Raw genomic sequence first — 14747 nt, 5'->3', positions numbered from 1 at the left:
CTCTCGGCAATACGGAGATTGATGCTCGTTATTCTAACAAAGCCCTATAACGAATATGTTTTAATAATAATCATATGATTGAGCTATCGTATTACACGCGATGTCGCATCTTACGCGCGTGTGTGTGTACATGTGTGCGTTCGTGTTGTGACAGGTGGAGAGGGAGAAGATTCTCACTGAGGAGCAAGCCAGCAAGACTCTGCTGGAGAAGACCAGCGCAGAGAGAACCCTCAGCAGCATCGAGTCCGAGAATCTTGAGATGCAGAGACAGGTGCGTGCGTGCGTGCGTGCGTGCGTGCGTGCGTGCGTGCGTGCGTGCGTGCGTGCGTGCGTGCGTGCGTACATGTGTGCGGGCGTGCATGCGTGCGGGCGTGCGTGCGTGCGTCCGTCCGTGCATGCGTGCGTCCGTGCGTGCGTGCGCGGGTCTGCGTGCGCGTGCGGGTCACAGAGTCAAATGTGAAATGAATTATTGTTTATTGTTTTTTATTGTTAAACAATTAAACGACGTTAGCCTCGCTAAAATTCATTCGCCTGCCAAATAAGCCAATCTTGCTTCGGCAACATGTTGTTGCATGCATACGTGATTATCGGAAATGTATTTGTTATCAATATTGTTATTATAACAAGGATGTCTTATTACTGTTGCCTCGCGCAATCATGGCTGCGCGAAATCTCGCCGACACCTCCGAACAACGTCGCCGACGCTCTCTTGTTTTCTGCGCGCCCACAGGTGCAGAACCTGCAGGCGGCGCTGGCCGAGCAGGAGCAGCAGCATGCTCAGAAGATGATCGACCTGACGACGCGGCACCGCACCGAGACGGAGATGGAGACGGAGCGACTGCGCACGGCGCAGCAGCAGGCCGAGCGCACGCTGGACAGCCGCGAGCGCTCGCACCGCATGCGCATCAAGTCGCTCGAGGAGCAGGTGCGCGGGCCGCCAGGGGGCGCCGGGGAGAGGGTGCGGGGGCAGGGGGTGAGCGGCGCGGGTTGGGTCGGGGGTCTTCGAGAAAGCGGCGTGCGGTGGGTGGTGGCTCTTGAGGCAGGTGGTGCCGGCTCATGGTTCCAGACGAGGGTAGCGGCAATCGGGGGATCTAGTTCAGATGGCGCTGACACCGGCGCCGGCACAGGGGGTGGCAGCAATGGGCCCGCTAGCTTACAATACAGGGGCGCGGGATCTTTTCTCATTTCTCACGTCCTTTTGGGTGCGGGTGATCGATTGTCAGCGTCTGCGAGCAACAGGCATGCGAATTGTTTCCCCTCACGGGTTGGCCGCCCCCCCCCCCCCGTCACACATCTTGTCTACCGATAGAATCACAGACCATAGTGCAAGATGTTTACCTTCGTTGCCATCTTACCATGTTTACCCCTTGCCCCCCCCCCCCCCCCCCCCCCCGCCCCCCCACCCCCCGGTTACCCTAACCACCTGTTGGTGCTTGCTTCATTTGTTGGTTGGTCATGGATTATTTGCCCGCATAGTAGTTTTTTCCCGTTTCATAATCATAATGCGTTTAATTTTTCATTGTGAATTCATCACTATTATATATATATATAATATATAATATATATATATATATATATATATATACAGATATGCCAAATAGTAGTTACCGTTTCTTAATTGTAAAATTTATTGTTGTTGCGATTTCATCTGTACACGTGTACATAGTTGTTGCTTACTGTTTCATAATCAGTAAGTTTATATAATCTCCTTGCGAATTCGTATACATATATATACATCTACATAGTTGTCCCTCACTGTGCCGTAACCGTACTAAATAATGTGATTGCAAATTCGTAACCAAACGACGTTTATAACCTACTTAATAATCTCGTCGCAAATTCTTAGCGCGACGAGTTGACGCTAACGCCGAGTTTTTCAACGACAACTCTCACTCGGCCTGTCTCACCGGTTCGTTCTCCTCCCGCCAGGTGGCGCACCTCAAGGACCAGCAGGCGCAGGAGATGCGCAAGCGCAACCTGTACATCAGCCGCAGCAGCCGCGCGGGCGACGACATGAAGGACCTGCGCGCGCTGCTCGGCGACTCGCTGTCGGCCGTCTCGCGCGACCGCACGCTCGACCCGATCCTCCTCGAGCACGAGATCAAGAAGCTTGACGACTCGATGGCCTACCACGGCGGCGGCGGCGGCTACCACGACGTGTCGTCGCCGCCGAGCAAGCTCGCGCACCGGCCGCTAGCGGGCATCGGCGGCCTACAGCGCACGCGCAGCATCTCGCCGGCGCGTCTCAGCCGCCCAATGTCCTCGAGCCCCAGCTTCAAGAAGCGCATGGGCTCGAAGTCTCGCCTCAGCTTCAAGAATTAGCGACGCTTATTCTTGAAGGACGGGGTGTTTCTTTTTGAAGGTCGCGGGTAGGGGGCGCCGCCGTGGGAGGACGGGTCGTCGCGCGCCGCCTCGAACGCTCGCGCGTAGGCGAGGGCGCCGCATGTAGGTGCCGCCGCTGTGCGTGGCGCGTGTACGGAGCGCGCGGCCGTTCCATCTCCCTCCCAGCGCCGTCCCTTATCCTTGTCGATCTCGCCACGTGTGCAATTCTAGGCTAGCAGAGTTTTTCCTCGTAGTATAGGATAAAAAAAACCGGCTTTGACCGGACACCCCGGCTGCTAAGTTCGCGCGCACGCGCGAAAAAATGCCGCGGCCGCGATTTTTCGACACCGGTCGGATTTCAACAGGTAATTCAGCTCATAGTGCCACACCAGGGGGCGCCGTGTGTGCGCGTGTGTGTGTTGGCGCTCCCGCCACCTTCAATGTCACGGTTTTTCGACGAGTAGCAGCAGCAGCACCCTGTCGGCGCAGACTGACTGACATATCTTCTTACGAGAGAGATCGCCGTCATATCTTCTGCTCCGTCAGGGTTTTTCGAGCACTGCCTATCAATTTAGAGGCAAAAGCAGCGCACACCCCCGGGGGAGAGGCGGAACGGCGCCCTCTGGTGCCGACCGCCACGACTGCCCCCACCCTCGCGGGGTGGCTGGCTACTTATTACTAACGCGATGTTGTCGCATGCAGTATATTATATATAACGCGAACATCGTCACACTGCCATTTTGTCGAAGCGTCGGGTGAGCGTACGGTTGCTGTTGCCGACGACGCGGGTAGCTACATCGTACGTGCGCGTACGCGCGTTTGAATTCTGTATCGGGAACGTGCGATGCGGAGCGCGCGGGACGAATCGCGGGCACACACACTTACTCATCCTACGCGGTTATTACGCACTGGTCTGCTCTACTGCCCAGTGGGATTTTCTAACCAGAAACCAGTCGCAATATGACCGGTGGCTGCTTGTCATTTAGATTAGAATTTTGGCACCATCTTGTTTTTCTTTTGAGAGGGGAATGAATTCTACGAATTACCCCTACGTGCAGTGGCGTGACAACCGCGCCACCTGCAGCTGGGAAATTGAACTAACGTGTAGGCCAAGCACTCGTGCAGAGTGGGTGCTGCGGCGGTAAAGTTTGTGTGTGTGCGTGTGTTTCGTGGCGCGTGCTTGCTCGTACCCTTGATCGTATATATATATATATATTATATAACATGCCGTGTCACATTTACATATTCCGTCCAATATTTTCCACAGTTTTACGTGTCGTGCGTGCGTGTGTTCTTCTCGTGTATACCCGCGTGTATATGCGCGCGTGTGCGTGTACATGCGCGCGTGTGCGTGTACATGCGCGCGTGTGCGTGTATAGTGTTGCACACGTGTTAGCAGCCGACCACGCTGCGGCCATTTTGCCAAGGACGTGGAGCAATTTTTAATCCTAGTCGTAGCAGGTGCATGACATCGTGCTGAATGCAGTCGTTCTGCGACAGTGACTTCTCCCACAGAACTACCCTGTCAACGGTCAAACTTTAAATATTAAATATTTCTTTTGCCAACTGGTGCGGTCCAGGACCTGCAGTTTTATCCTGAAAAGAGGCGACAGAGTATTTTTTCGGCTGCTCAGATCAAAACGTAGAAGCAACTTCGATGCGAGAGGAGAGTACGAGTACAGTCAAAATTGTTTTGGCGGACCCCTGTCTATAAAGGACACTTCGAGGGTTTCCCTTGATCGAATCTCGGTTTGATCGTACTCTGTTTCTCTAACTTGTTTCTGTTGAGAAAACTGCAGTAAACTATAATACTAATAATAACGATAATTTTAACGAATCTGTTCTCGGTGTAACATTGTCCGACTTTTGGAGAATTACGAATTCACGATCAACAGTGAGAATCAACGGTCGTATTGGACTAACGTAGCGGACTATCGTTACGATACATTCCATGTTCACACGCCCCCATGAACTGGTTCGTTTGCCTGCTCCAGTTCCCAGTGTTTGGCCGTCGGTGTATAGCGACGGCGCCCGCGAATCTCGCACGCGAGGGTTCCCTCGCCAACCCACGTGCCAATCGGGTTCCCCGCGTGCGTCCGCGGTTGGTGACGCGGTGCTGTGACTCCCCCTGGCGGCTAGAATCGGCGGAGTGATCGTGTTCGTGTGGGCTTGCGAGCGATCCTTTTGAGGCGATTCTGTCCCCGATTCTGTCTCTACATTCCTTTTCTCCATTCCCTCTCTAAATTTCTTTTCTACATTCCTTCTCTACATTCCTTCTCTACATTCCGTCACTACATTCCTTCTCTACATTCCTTCGTGCCTTCTCGTCACTGTAAGCGATCCGCCGCACTTCAGTTAATGAGACTGCTGCCGGAGTCATTACTGCTCCCTGCTAGAAACGCCAGGGAACAGTGCACTGCAACGTTATGCATCGCAGCGCAATGCAATGCAACGTGATTCGAAGCAACGCAACGCGTGGCGATGCAATGCAACATAACGACTGAAGCGCGGCGGTTCGCGCGGCCTCCGCCAGGTGTCTCTGGTTGCTCGCGGCGTGCTGACGGCGCGCGCGTGCCGGCTGTGTCGCGGCCGCCGCCCGATTGTGGACGGACGGCAAGACGGGTCGCCGACAGCGTCCGTTGGTCGCGTCCGGGCACGGCACGCGCGCTGCCGGCGCATTTCGCATCAGCCCCCATAGACCCGGCGACCGGTCGGTCCTCACGATTCACATTTAAATTGAATACGCTTCATGTTGATTGTTTTCATGTTTTGGCGGGAAATCGTCGCTTTTCGGTTCAGAATTTTTTCGTTTAAAATTACCCGGTTTTTCTGTAACGCGGTGTGTTCGGGTTACGAGTGTCTCTCGTGTGCCTCAGGGTCTTCTAAGGACAGACCAGAAGGCACGGCTCATTCTTCGGTTGCAAACAACGCTCACGAAAGTTTTCCGTCGTAATGTATCGCCTTATAAAGCATCTAGTCGGTGTTTTTTTTAGATCGTAGTAATCTCGGGTTTTATCTCACTGTGTCGCAGTGTGTGTGTGTGTGTGTTCGCCATGGCGTATGTACTTGTACAAGTCGGTTATATGCCAAAGAGATGCAACCAATAGCTTTTTTTTCCGCGTGTTTTATCGTTTGTGTAGTATTCTAGTTGTATACTCATGATATATGGATCTATCGGGAGGCACACGTATTTACGTACCACGACTGTAGTCCGCTAGGTTTCTATAGAAGTATTTTAGTTGTTTGCGTACGTAGGGGGAAACTATCTATGCAAAGTCGGGTAGTAGGGGAATGCGCGCGTGTCGGAGAGTGCACTTGCACATGTGTTTGCATCAAGCATGAGTTTTCAGTAAGGGCTAGGGGATTCCCGGTGTCAGTTAACGGGAGGTTGTGACGTGACATCCGTCCACCGGTCTTGATTCGCGAGAGTGAATCACTTGTGAGAGAGACAGAGGAACAACGCGATTGCGGATTAGTCTAGAGTTGTTGCAACGTGTTTACATTGTGTGGGTGCACACGTGCACATGTGTTTGCGAGTACCTGTTTCTTACTGACACCCTACTCTTTGCGTAGTTGTCCTTCGAGCAATCAACGTCAAGTGAGTGACAGAAGTTTATATATATAATTATTTAGTCCAGCGCGTTGAGCGAAATGTTAACTGCGAGCTATAGCGAAATTAGCCTTTCAGTTTAATTATATATCTCTATATATGCTTGTTAAATGTACTCATTTTCACTATTGTTTACAATTACTATTATGCCATATTATATCAACTCGATTCGATGTTATTGGTACATTGGAGAGCGTCAGCCCACTGGGTGCGTGCGCACTACAGGTATGGCTGTCATTGTCCGGCAAGAGATGCCCCAGGTGTAGTAATGACGTCACTCGTGTCCGCACGATGGCGCCACTCGACCGTGTCCTCCATCCCTAATTTTATAGCGGCCGCTGGTGTGAATCGCCCGCATCGTATCGAGGATACGTTCATGTCGTGTCACATTCTGACCATGCATGGTGTGTCAGCTTGTCATCATGTTAAAGGCTGACCATTCCATGGTGCACCAGTCGGTCATCATGTTAGTCTTGACCATTCTATGGTGCACCGGGTAGCCATCATGCTACAGTCTGACTATTCCATAGTGTGTCATGTTATCCATGTCATGTGTGTCCATAATTATTATTATACCATGTTACAGTCTTGACTATTCCATGGTGCACCAGGTTATCACCATGTTACAGTTTTGATCATTTCATGGTGCACCAGGTTATCACCATGTTACAGTTTTGATCATTTCATGGCAGATGTCGTCAATGCTCTAGCTTTGCCCATCTTACCACCACCATCAGTGGATTTTGTGCATCGTAACACCACTGCCATCACGAACTCTCGTTACTAGTTTCACGAGCGAAAGGTTTTCCGGGAGCAACACTAGTAATTTGTGTGGTTTTATTACTTACGTGGAGTCTACGGTAAGAGTCCTTTGGCTTACATCGAAACAATTATTGGGACTCTGTGTAGAGCCACCAAGCAAATGATGAGTCTTTACCGACATGAAAGAAATAGTCTAAAATGTTCCACGTTGATGTTTTTCCTGTGAGTAACTACGTGCACGTTCGAATCGGCCTATGTATATCAAAGACTATATATAGTTTCCTCTGGTTCAAATCCAAATTTTCACCCGGTTTTTAGGACACGGGCGTTTTAACCAAGAGCTTTAATAACGAAATCTTTCCTTGCCTTGGGTCATCCACGTACAATGCCAGCTAGGGTTCAGACAGCAGAAAACACTCATGAAGTGCTGTTTTATTGAAAGGAGTTTACATGTTACACAGAAAATAAAACTGATAACTGTCCACGAAATTGCGTTTTCTTTGAATGATTCTGTTGCCTCGTTGACCTTTCTAAATGGAAGGTGAACTTCGCGATTACCTGTGGATTAGACTGTGGTTCTCGAAAAAGAAAATAGCGAGAATAACTACGAGAAACCGTCACGTGTATTGTAGGTAATATCACAGATTTTTTTCAACTTTCGTACGCGCGAGACCGGCAAATCGGTTATACAACTATTTACACTGCAGATGGCGCCACCAAGCACGTTCAGCAATCCCGTCTGTAACTACACTATGGTGTAACACTCAGGTAATCCTTGTAAAATCAAAAACCATGCCAATTAAAACCCATATCAATGCAGGCTCAACAAACTGAGCTTCTTGACACTGTCCACATAGCGCACCCTTGGTATTCAGCATTCTAAACTAGTGTCTCGCTGTGTAGTCGGTTTAACTGCCACTGAGGAAATGGACAGAACCTGGTCATCCGCCTAAATCTACGCTCTGTAACGTGCTTCCTCCTCTCTCGCCTTCATATTCACACAGATTACTCTTTTGAATACATCTACATTTCGACACAGTGTACAAATAACTTTGGAATATCATTTGGCCTCGAAATTGAGACTTTGATAAGACAGTGTAGTACGTTAGTACGACATCGCGATCTCTGATATTTCACCAAGTCTGAGTGTCTAGTCATATATGTGTACATTTCCTTACACTGCACCACAGCTCGCGTACATTGTCACAATTCAGCACATCATCGCAACCACTGGCAGCGGAATCAAGTCATAACCGTGTCGACCACACTCACGCTACAGCACATACATAACCATCTACATATGAGGTTACATATGTATGTGCAGTAGCCTGAGCGTGGTGGTGGTAAGGACGAAGGCAGCAGACTTGATCCCGCTGCAATGATTTTAACAGATAGGTCGATGGAATAGTGGGTCTCCACTCGCGGTTAAACCACTCGATAATTAAACTATACTACTATACATTCGTAGCGGAATTGAAAGGAAATTCGCGACACGCTCGCCTCCCGCACACATATTACACGTGCAGAGGTTGAAAATCAAGAGCTAATAATACATAACATACATGTATGTTGTACATTATATTACACGTATATTAGCCCTTGACAACATCCCGCGGTCGCTGCACGCGCTTCCAACGACATTCGTCATTTAGACTTCCCTCCATCGAGTCCGCGTCGCCACCTACTCCCGTTCGGCGACGAACCCGCATCTTCGGCGTCTCCATGTTTCGCGTCTTCGTCGTCGTCTTCGCCACTCTGATACAACACTTCGCAAGTCGTGCCATCCGAATCGTCGGTCGTCGTCGTCGTTGCTAACGTTGTCGTTGTCCGTCGTCCGTCGCTCGTCGCTGTACGGGCTCGAGGAGGCCGAGCTTGTAGCGCATCTCCGCTACCTCCTGCGCGCCTTCTCGCACGCGTAGTCGTAGAAGTAGCACTTGATTCCATCGTTACCACAGCTTTATCTTGCTACTTGTACTGCCGTCGCGGTTGCCGTCGTCGACGGAGCGCCGGTAGAGCTTCTTCAGGTCGTCGATGCTGCGCTGCGGAAGCGGACGTGAGCGCAGGCGCGCTCGATAGCGTCGGTTCCGTCGTCGACAGTTGCTGCTGTATCAGCTCGCGGTCGAGGTGCGTGAGCCGTCCAATCGTAGTCTAGGTAATCGCGGCCATGTTTGATTTGATGCTGCCTGCCGCCTCGTCAGAGGTCGGTGCGCGCGAGCGGAGACAGATGCGGAAGCTCAGCAAGGCAGATCCACGGTAAATAAAGGAGATAAGAGGGCGGAGAATGGAGGGAGAGAGAGGGGGGACCAGAGAGAGATAGAGAGAGGGAGAAAAGGGAGAGAGAAAGAGAGATAGACAGCTCTAGGGAAGAGAAAAAGAAAGGAGAGGGGAAGAGAACAGGTCCTTCCGGACACTTGTTTACTGCCAATGGCGATGTGCTGTTCACCCAGTGTGGCGGCTCCAGCGATTGAACTTCCAGTACCACAACCACTGTACCATCAGTGGGTCACTTGATGCACCGTTTCTCTATCCTTGAGCCGCACCGTTGGCTGCGACCTCTGCGTTGTATAGACTATAGACAGTCTATTACTTCAGACGAGTAGGAGAGTAGCGGCTAGCTACATCATGATCTAGCACGACCTCATCATTCATGCAAGTACACGTAGAGCGCAACGGCTACGTCGCAATCGTAGCCTACTGTACCGTCGTTTCTACTCCACCATACGTCAACGTCGCACGCACCCAGCGACTACAAAACAAGCCCGCTCCCGCAACCGTACCACACACACACTGCGTACTGCGCGTACTGCCAGCGCGCAGCGCGCTGCCGAAACATTTCGACACAACAGGTCACGGGGCGTCACGCATGAACGGCTCGAGCCCTGTGATTAGGCTGTACTCACGCATGACATCTACAGTGACATCCGCGGACAGCGGTGCCGTCTATGTGAGAGCAATATCCCTTAGAGCATATGTATAAGCCATGAAAACAGATTTATATACATTATGAAGACATCATGCATGTTTGTATGTACTTGTCAGTTATAATTTTATTAATATTTGTCCTATCTTACTATATTATTTATATAGGCAATAGCTGGCCCTACATCGTGGTGTAAACTGTGATTACCCTATATCGCTGCGCTCCTCATCATTCATTCAATATCAATTCACATTCAATTCAAAAATGTTTATGCACGACATTGCAGATATATACATAATATAGCTGTTATATAGTTTTAGAAATTGCTGTGGGAGGCGAGTTGATCTGTGAAGCTCTTCGAGTCAGCCACTCCCTTAATGGATATTATCAGGACTAAGATAATATAGATCTATTATTATATATAATATATATATATATAATATATAAAATTAATATATTGATATATATCTATATTACATATATCTAAATAATATATATCTTTATATCTATCTAATTCTTATCTATATTATATATATATCTATATATATACTCTAATTATCATAAGACTCTATATATATCTTCAGTCCTGATTTATTATTACATATACATGATGTCTGTTATTGGATACCATGAGTTTAACATACGAAAGTACAATTGATCGACTACGCAAAGGAGAACAGGTATGGATCAGTCAAATACTTAGCATAACAAAACTTAATTCAACAAACAATAACTCAAGAGCATCAAACAATATAAATAACATAATATAAACTTAACTGGTATGTACATCACAATTTAAACGTACACAGATCAACAAATTGAATGTTATGAAGACGGTATGGACATATTAACTAATCTTACGTAATGCGCGCGCGTAAAGAAATAAAATAGACGACCGTATAATATATATATTGCGCTTAATATCATACATATAATATATATATATATATATATATATAATATATATTTACACACGATATCTACGAAGGTAGGAGATAGCCGTAACCTCTCCATAAGAGACCGCGCTGCGTGCGTATAGCTAAATTGAAACTAATACCGCGACTGCTAACCGAGATGCAGCATGTGTATGGTGATTGCGTTCGACAGCTTCGACAGTTGGACAGTGAAGCTGGCGATGCGCTTTGCCAGAAGTAGCCTAGTAAATTAAATTACTGTATATTATAATTACCTATTGCGCATTCTAGAATAAAAACTGCGATATAAGATACGACACCGTTGGAAAAAGCAGACGGCCACTGAGCAGATTATAACGCTAATTTACCGTTGTCATGCGGTATTTTGTATTAAGGATCGATGCGCTTGTAAAGTGGAGGATCGTACGGAGGATCAGCCCTATGTGTACCATGGCGTTGCGCAAGAAAGCATAAGGACACTGAGCAGTTGAAATTATTAAAGTGTAGCATATAAGATTTGTTATTTTTCACATCAACTTATCAAAAGGCTCTCGTTAGTTTTAATAAAATATTTACAAAACGAATAGACGTTATACATATATCAAGCGTATGTATGAAGGCTCTTTATACGGCTTAATATTCTCTCTTAATACGCTCTTATTAGTCTTAATACGCTTAATCTCTCCTCTTAATACCGCCTTAATACGTTCTTAATACCTTAATATTCCTAGTATAATATGCTCTTGATAATATTGTAACGCACGGGCTACGGTCTCGCGAGTTATAGCGAGAAAGCATGTATGCAGGTGTCCTCTTTTGGGTTTGGGTTACATTATTGTATCTAGTGTGCTGCATGTTTGTGTGACCCTATGGTGTGACTTTGTGCGTGGATTAACTCGATACATTCAATATTACTTGTGATTTAATTAGTCAAGATTACAAATAGGAAGAAGGAGCACACCAGCTTGTCGGCACCCGTGCATGATAAATGGATATATGCATCGGTATGTATGTAATACACTAATATCGTAATATCGTAATTCCTACAGATTAGATGTATTTCGATAAGTCTACTCGTACTTACAACTCATTCCTGTCAATCACGATATAGGTCACATCGTCAATACATAATTAATGATAAACCAATATCAATACCATATCAATCAACTTTAATGAAATGAACTTATTTAAGAATAATTAATGATAAAGGTCAGCATCTATCCGATGGTGTAACCCCCCCCCATAGAATGTTGACTAATTTCAGCTTACGTGTAGAATACTCTCTGAATTACGGTTGTTTGCGTTGAGCTTAAACTCGCGATGTAACTTGACAACACTGAAAGCGCCGGTGCGCCTGTATGCAAGTTAGTGCGTTATACGTTAGACGACTGAATCGAACGACAACTATTTAAAATCAAATATAATTATATCGTATACGCTAACTAAGAGAAAACGAAATCAACTCTCCTTCTCTCTTTCGGTCCAACTCCTCTCTTCCCTCATTCTATTCGTCTTTCCCTCTCCCTTCCTCTCCGCGGCCTCCACTTCCCCTCTTCCCTCTATCCGCTCTCTCTCTCGTATATTTCTCTCTTTCCTCTCTCTTCTCTCTCTCCTCTCTCTCTCAAATAATACATTATATGTATATAATATAGTATATATAATATATATAATATATATATATAATAATATATACCAAGCGCAGGTCGTGCGGGCGTCATATAGTCGCGCATAAGCAAATATCGCGCCCTCTGCTGCCGCGCCACTCGACTCGTCTGCACCGTCGCACACACCGCAACAGATACGCATTACTCGTTACTCGATTAAATTATAACCCCTGAACGCGGTTTAAATAATTAATATTAGCACAATTAAAAATAAAAGGAAACATGGATACGTACTTAATTATATCTGTAAGCGATATGGTATGTTAATATAAATCTACTTTATTTAACACTACGTCGTAGATTTAGATCTGTTTGGTGGTTTAAAATAAACATTTATTATAAATGTCGTTTTCAGTATAGATCTCACTCTCGGGCTCTAGTGGAGCGGCTTATCACGGTCAAGAGGCGTTTAGTTCAAGATGACAGCATTTCATTCTTCTTCACAAAGACGTGGTAAACCGGTACGTATCTCGTTACTACTGTATATCGCAGTCCATTGTAACTCGTAACTCGTTATAACTAACACGTTCGCTCCCCCATGCTAATTCCACTTCACTCCAGTACACGTACGCCAGTATCTAACTCCGTTTAGGTCGCGTACATGCTAGCATGACAACGTGTCGGAAAGTGGCTTCGCTGCAAGCGCTCATGCACCGGCTACTATCACTGATCATATACTGTACTGCTCGTTCCCATAGAGTGTTAGGGACGGCGAACATTGATCTTTGATAAATTTGCGAGATGTGAAAATTTTGTTGTTTTAGAACGCCTTGTGATGTGCCTATTCGGAAGGGTTTGTTTTACTTTAAACTATACTTGTTTGTTAAACTAAACTAAACTTTAAACTTGTTTTACGCTAAACAATAGCAATTATCTGCGGATTCGCAGTTCTTGGATATTTTTTATGCCGTTTTAGAGGGTAGAATTCTAAAGCAGTTGAACTTGATATAGAACAACGGTCAGCTTTGGCAAATAACGGACACGATTTAGGGAAATATTGTAGAAAGGACTATAGTTGCTTTGTATTTCATTTTTAGGTGTTTCCCAAATAATAAGAAATATCGTTCAGGATGCTCTAGAATGCAGGAGTTACACAGCCGTCGTCGTCACCAGATAAATACCATCGTGCTTCAAAGTATATTGCAGATTTAGCGCATTTATGAGGGACAGTGAGAGACAGTTTTTTTTATTGCTATTCGTAGTTACTATATTTCGAACATTTGTTAGTATTTTATCATTTGCAAGTCAGTAATGTCTGGCAGACAGTGACCGACGACGGCACGTTGTGTGAGTGTATGCGTGCGAATGTGTACGAGGGTGGGAGTGCGCATGCGTGCGTGAGTGAAGGCTCATGTGTGGGTCTACGTGTGTGTCTATTCGCCCGACCGTCGGGTGTGTATGTTGCTACTGTCTATTCGCCCGACCGTCGGCAAATGCGTAAAATCTCTAGGGCTATCCAAGAAACCACCGCAGCCTACGCCCTACTCCCTAACCCTAACCCTAACCCTAACCCTAACCCTTTCAACAATATTCAATAGATTATCGCTAATAACCGCTGAGCATACACAACGAACAATAACATGATAACAATGAAACTATATGGACCGTCGGGTCTATAGAGAACGGTTTCTTATAGGCCCCCTACACCCGACCGTCGGGCCAATAGTCACTTCCTGTGAACATAGAGCATCAATTTCCCCGCAAAAACACAATCAGCCCTCGTGTCAGCTAAACTTTACGGACTAACCATCTCGTCTGCCCGGCAGGGACGGATCGTCGGAGCTGAAGCGCGACAACAAGGGCCTGGCCGAGCGCATCGCGCAGATGCAGAGCGAGCTCAGCGACAGCGAGATGCGACGCATGGAGCTAGAGGCGCAGATACGCTCCTCCCAGACGGTAAACGCGGCGAGGGAGGAGGCGAGGGAGGGGAGGCTGCGAGGGAGGAGGCGAGGGAGGGGAGGCTGCGAGGGAGGAGGCGAGGAAGGGGAGGCTGCGAGAGAGGAGGCGAGGGAGTAGCTGGCTTGCTATTCCCTTCCTCGTACACAACGCTCTCGTAGTATTGTGAAAGCATAGTTCCATATTGCTGCGACATTAAGACATAGATCGCGAGGGAAATAAACGCATGTCACAACATGTCACAACATGTCACCACGTCTCTATATGTCGCAATATGGAAGTGTGCTCTCACAACGCTACACTCTCGTAGTGTTCTTCTTCGTCGCTCCCCCGCTCGGTTCGCTCGTTCGTTCCGGCACAATGCGCGTCCCCCATCTTAAAGCCATGCACGTGTGTCGTCGCGGTAGTTCCCTGTATGTGTGTGCGTGTGTGTCTCATCACTGATGCTCACCAAGTCACCACTATGTGTCTCGCTCTAAGACCTCGCGTGTGCGTGTCACGGAATTCTCACTGGTGTGTGTCGCACGAAGGTTTCCCATACTTGTCTCACGATATTTTCCTACGTGTGTCTCACGAAGGTCTCATACTTGTCTCACGATATTTTCCTACGTGTGTCTCACGAAGGTCTCATACTTGTCTCACGATATTTTCCGACGTGT

At 47.3% G+C, this 14747-nt stretch overlaps 1 protein-coding gene and 1 long non-coding RNA gene across 2 annotated transcripts in view; both read left to right on the top strand.

The window, feature by feature from the left end:
- The window catches only part of LOC106810085 (rootletin-like), a 13609-nt gene extending 11287 nt beyond the window's left edge, over positions 1-2322 (top strand). The window contains exons 8-10 of the mRNA XM_014813359.1: positions 155-271; positions 731-925; positions 1930-2322. Of these exons, the coding sequence (XP_014668845.1) occupies positions 155-271; positions 731-925; positions 1930-2322 (705 nt within the window). The remainder of the gene's footprint in view (positions 1-154; positions 272-730; positions 926-1929) is intronic.
- A 2603-nt stretch (positions 2323-4925) lies between these two features.
- The window catches only part of LOC106810091, a 16952-nt gene continuing 7130 nt past the window's right edge, over positions 4926-14747 (top strand). Inside the window, exon 1 of the long non-coding RNA XR_001393952.1 lies at positions 4926-6586. This is a non-coding gene — a long non-coding RNA (uncharacterized LOC106810091). The remainder of the gene's footprint in view (positions 6587-14747) is intronic.

Source organism: Priapulus caudatus, unplaced genomic scaffold (assembly GCF_000485595.1).
Source record: "Priapulus caudatus unplaced genomic scaffold, Priapulus_caudatus-5.0.1 Scaffold409, whole genome shotgun sequence".
Classification (NCBI taxonomy): Eukaryota; Metazoa; Priapulida; class Priapulimorpha; order Priapulimorphida; family Priapulidae; genus Priapulus; species Priapulus caudatus.
This window is presented reverse-complemented; position numbering and strand designations above follow the sequence as displayed.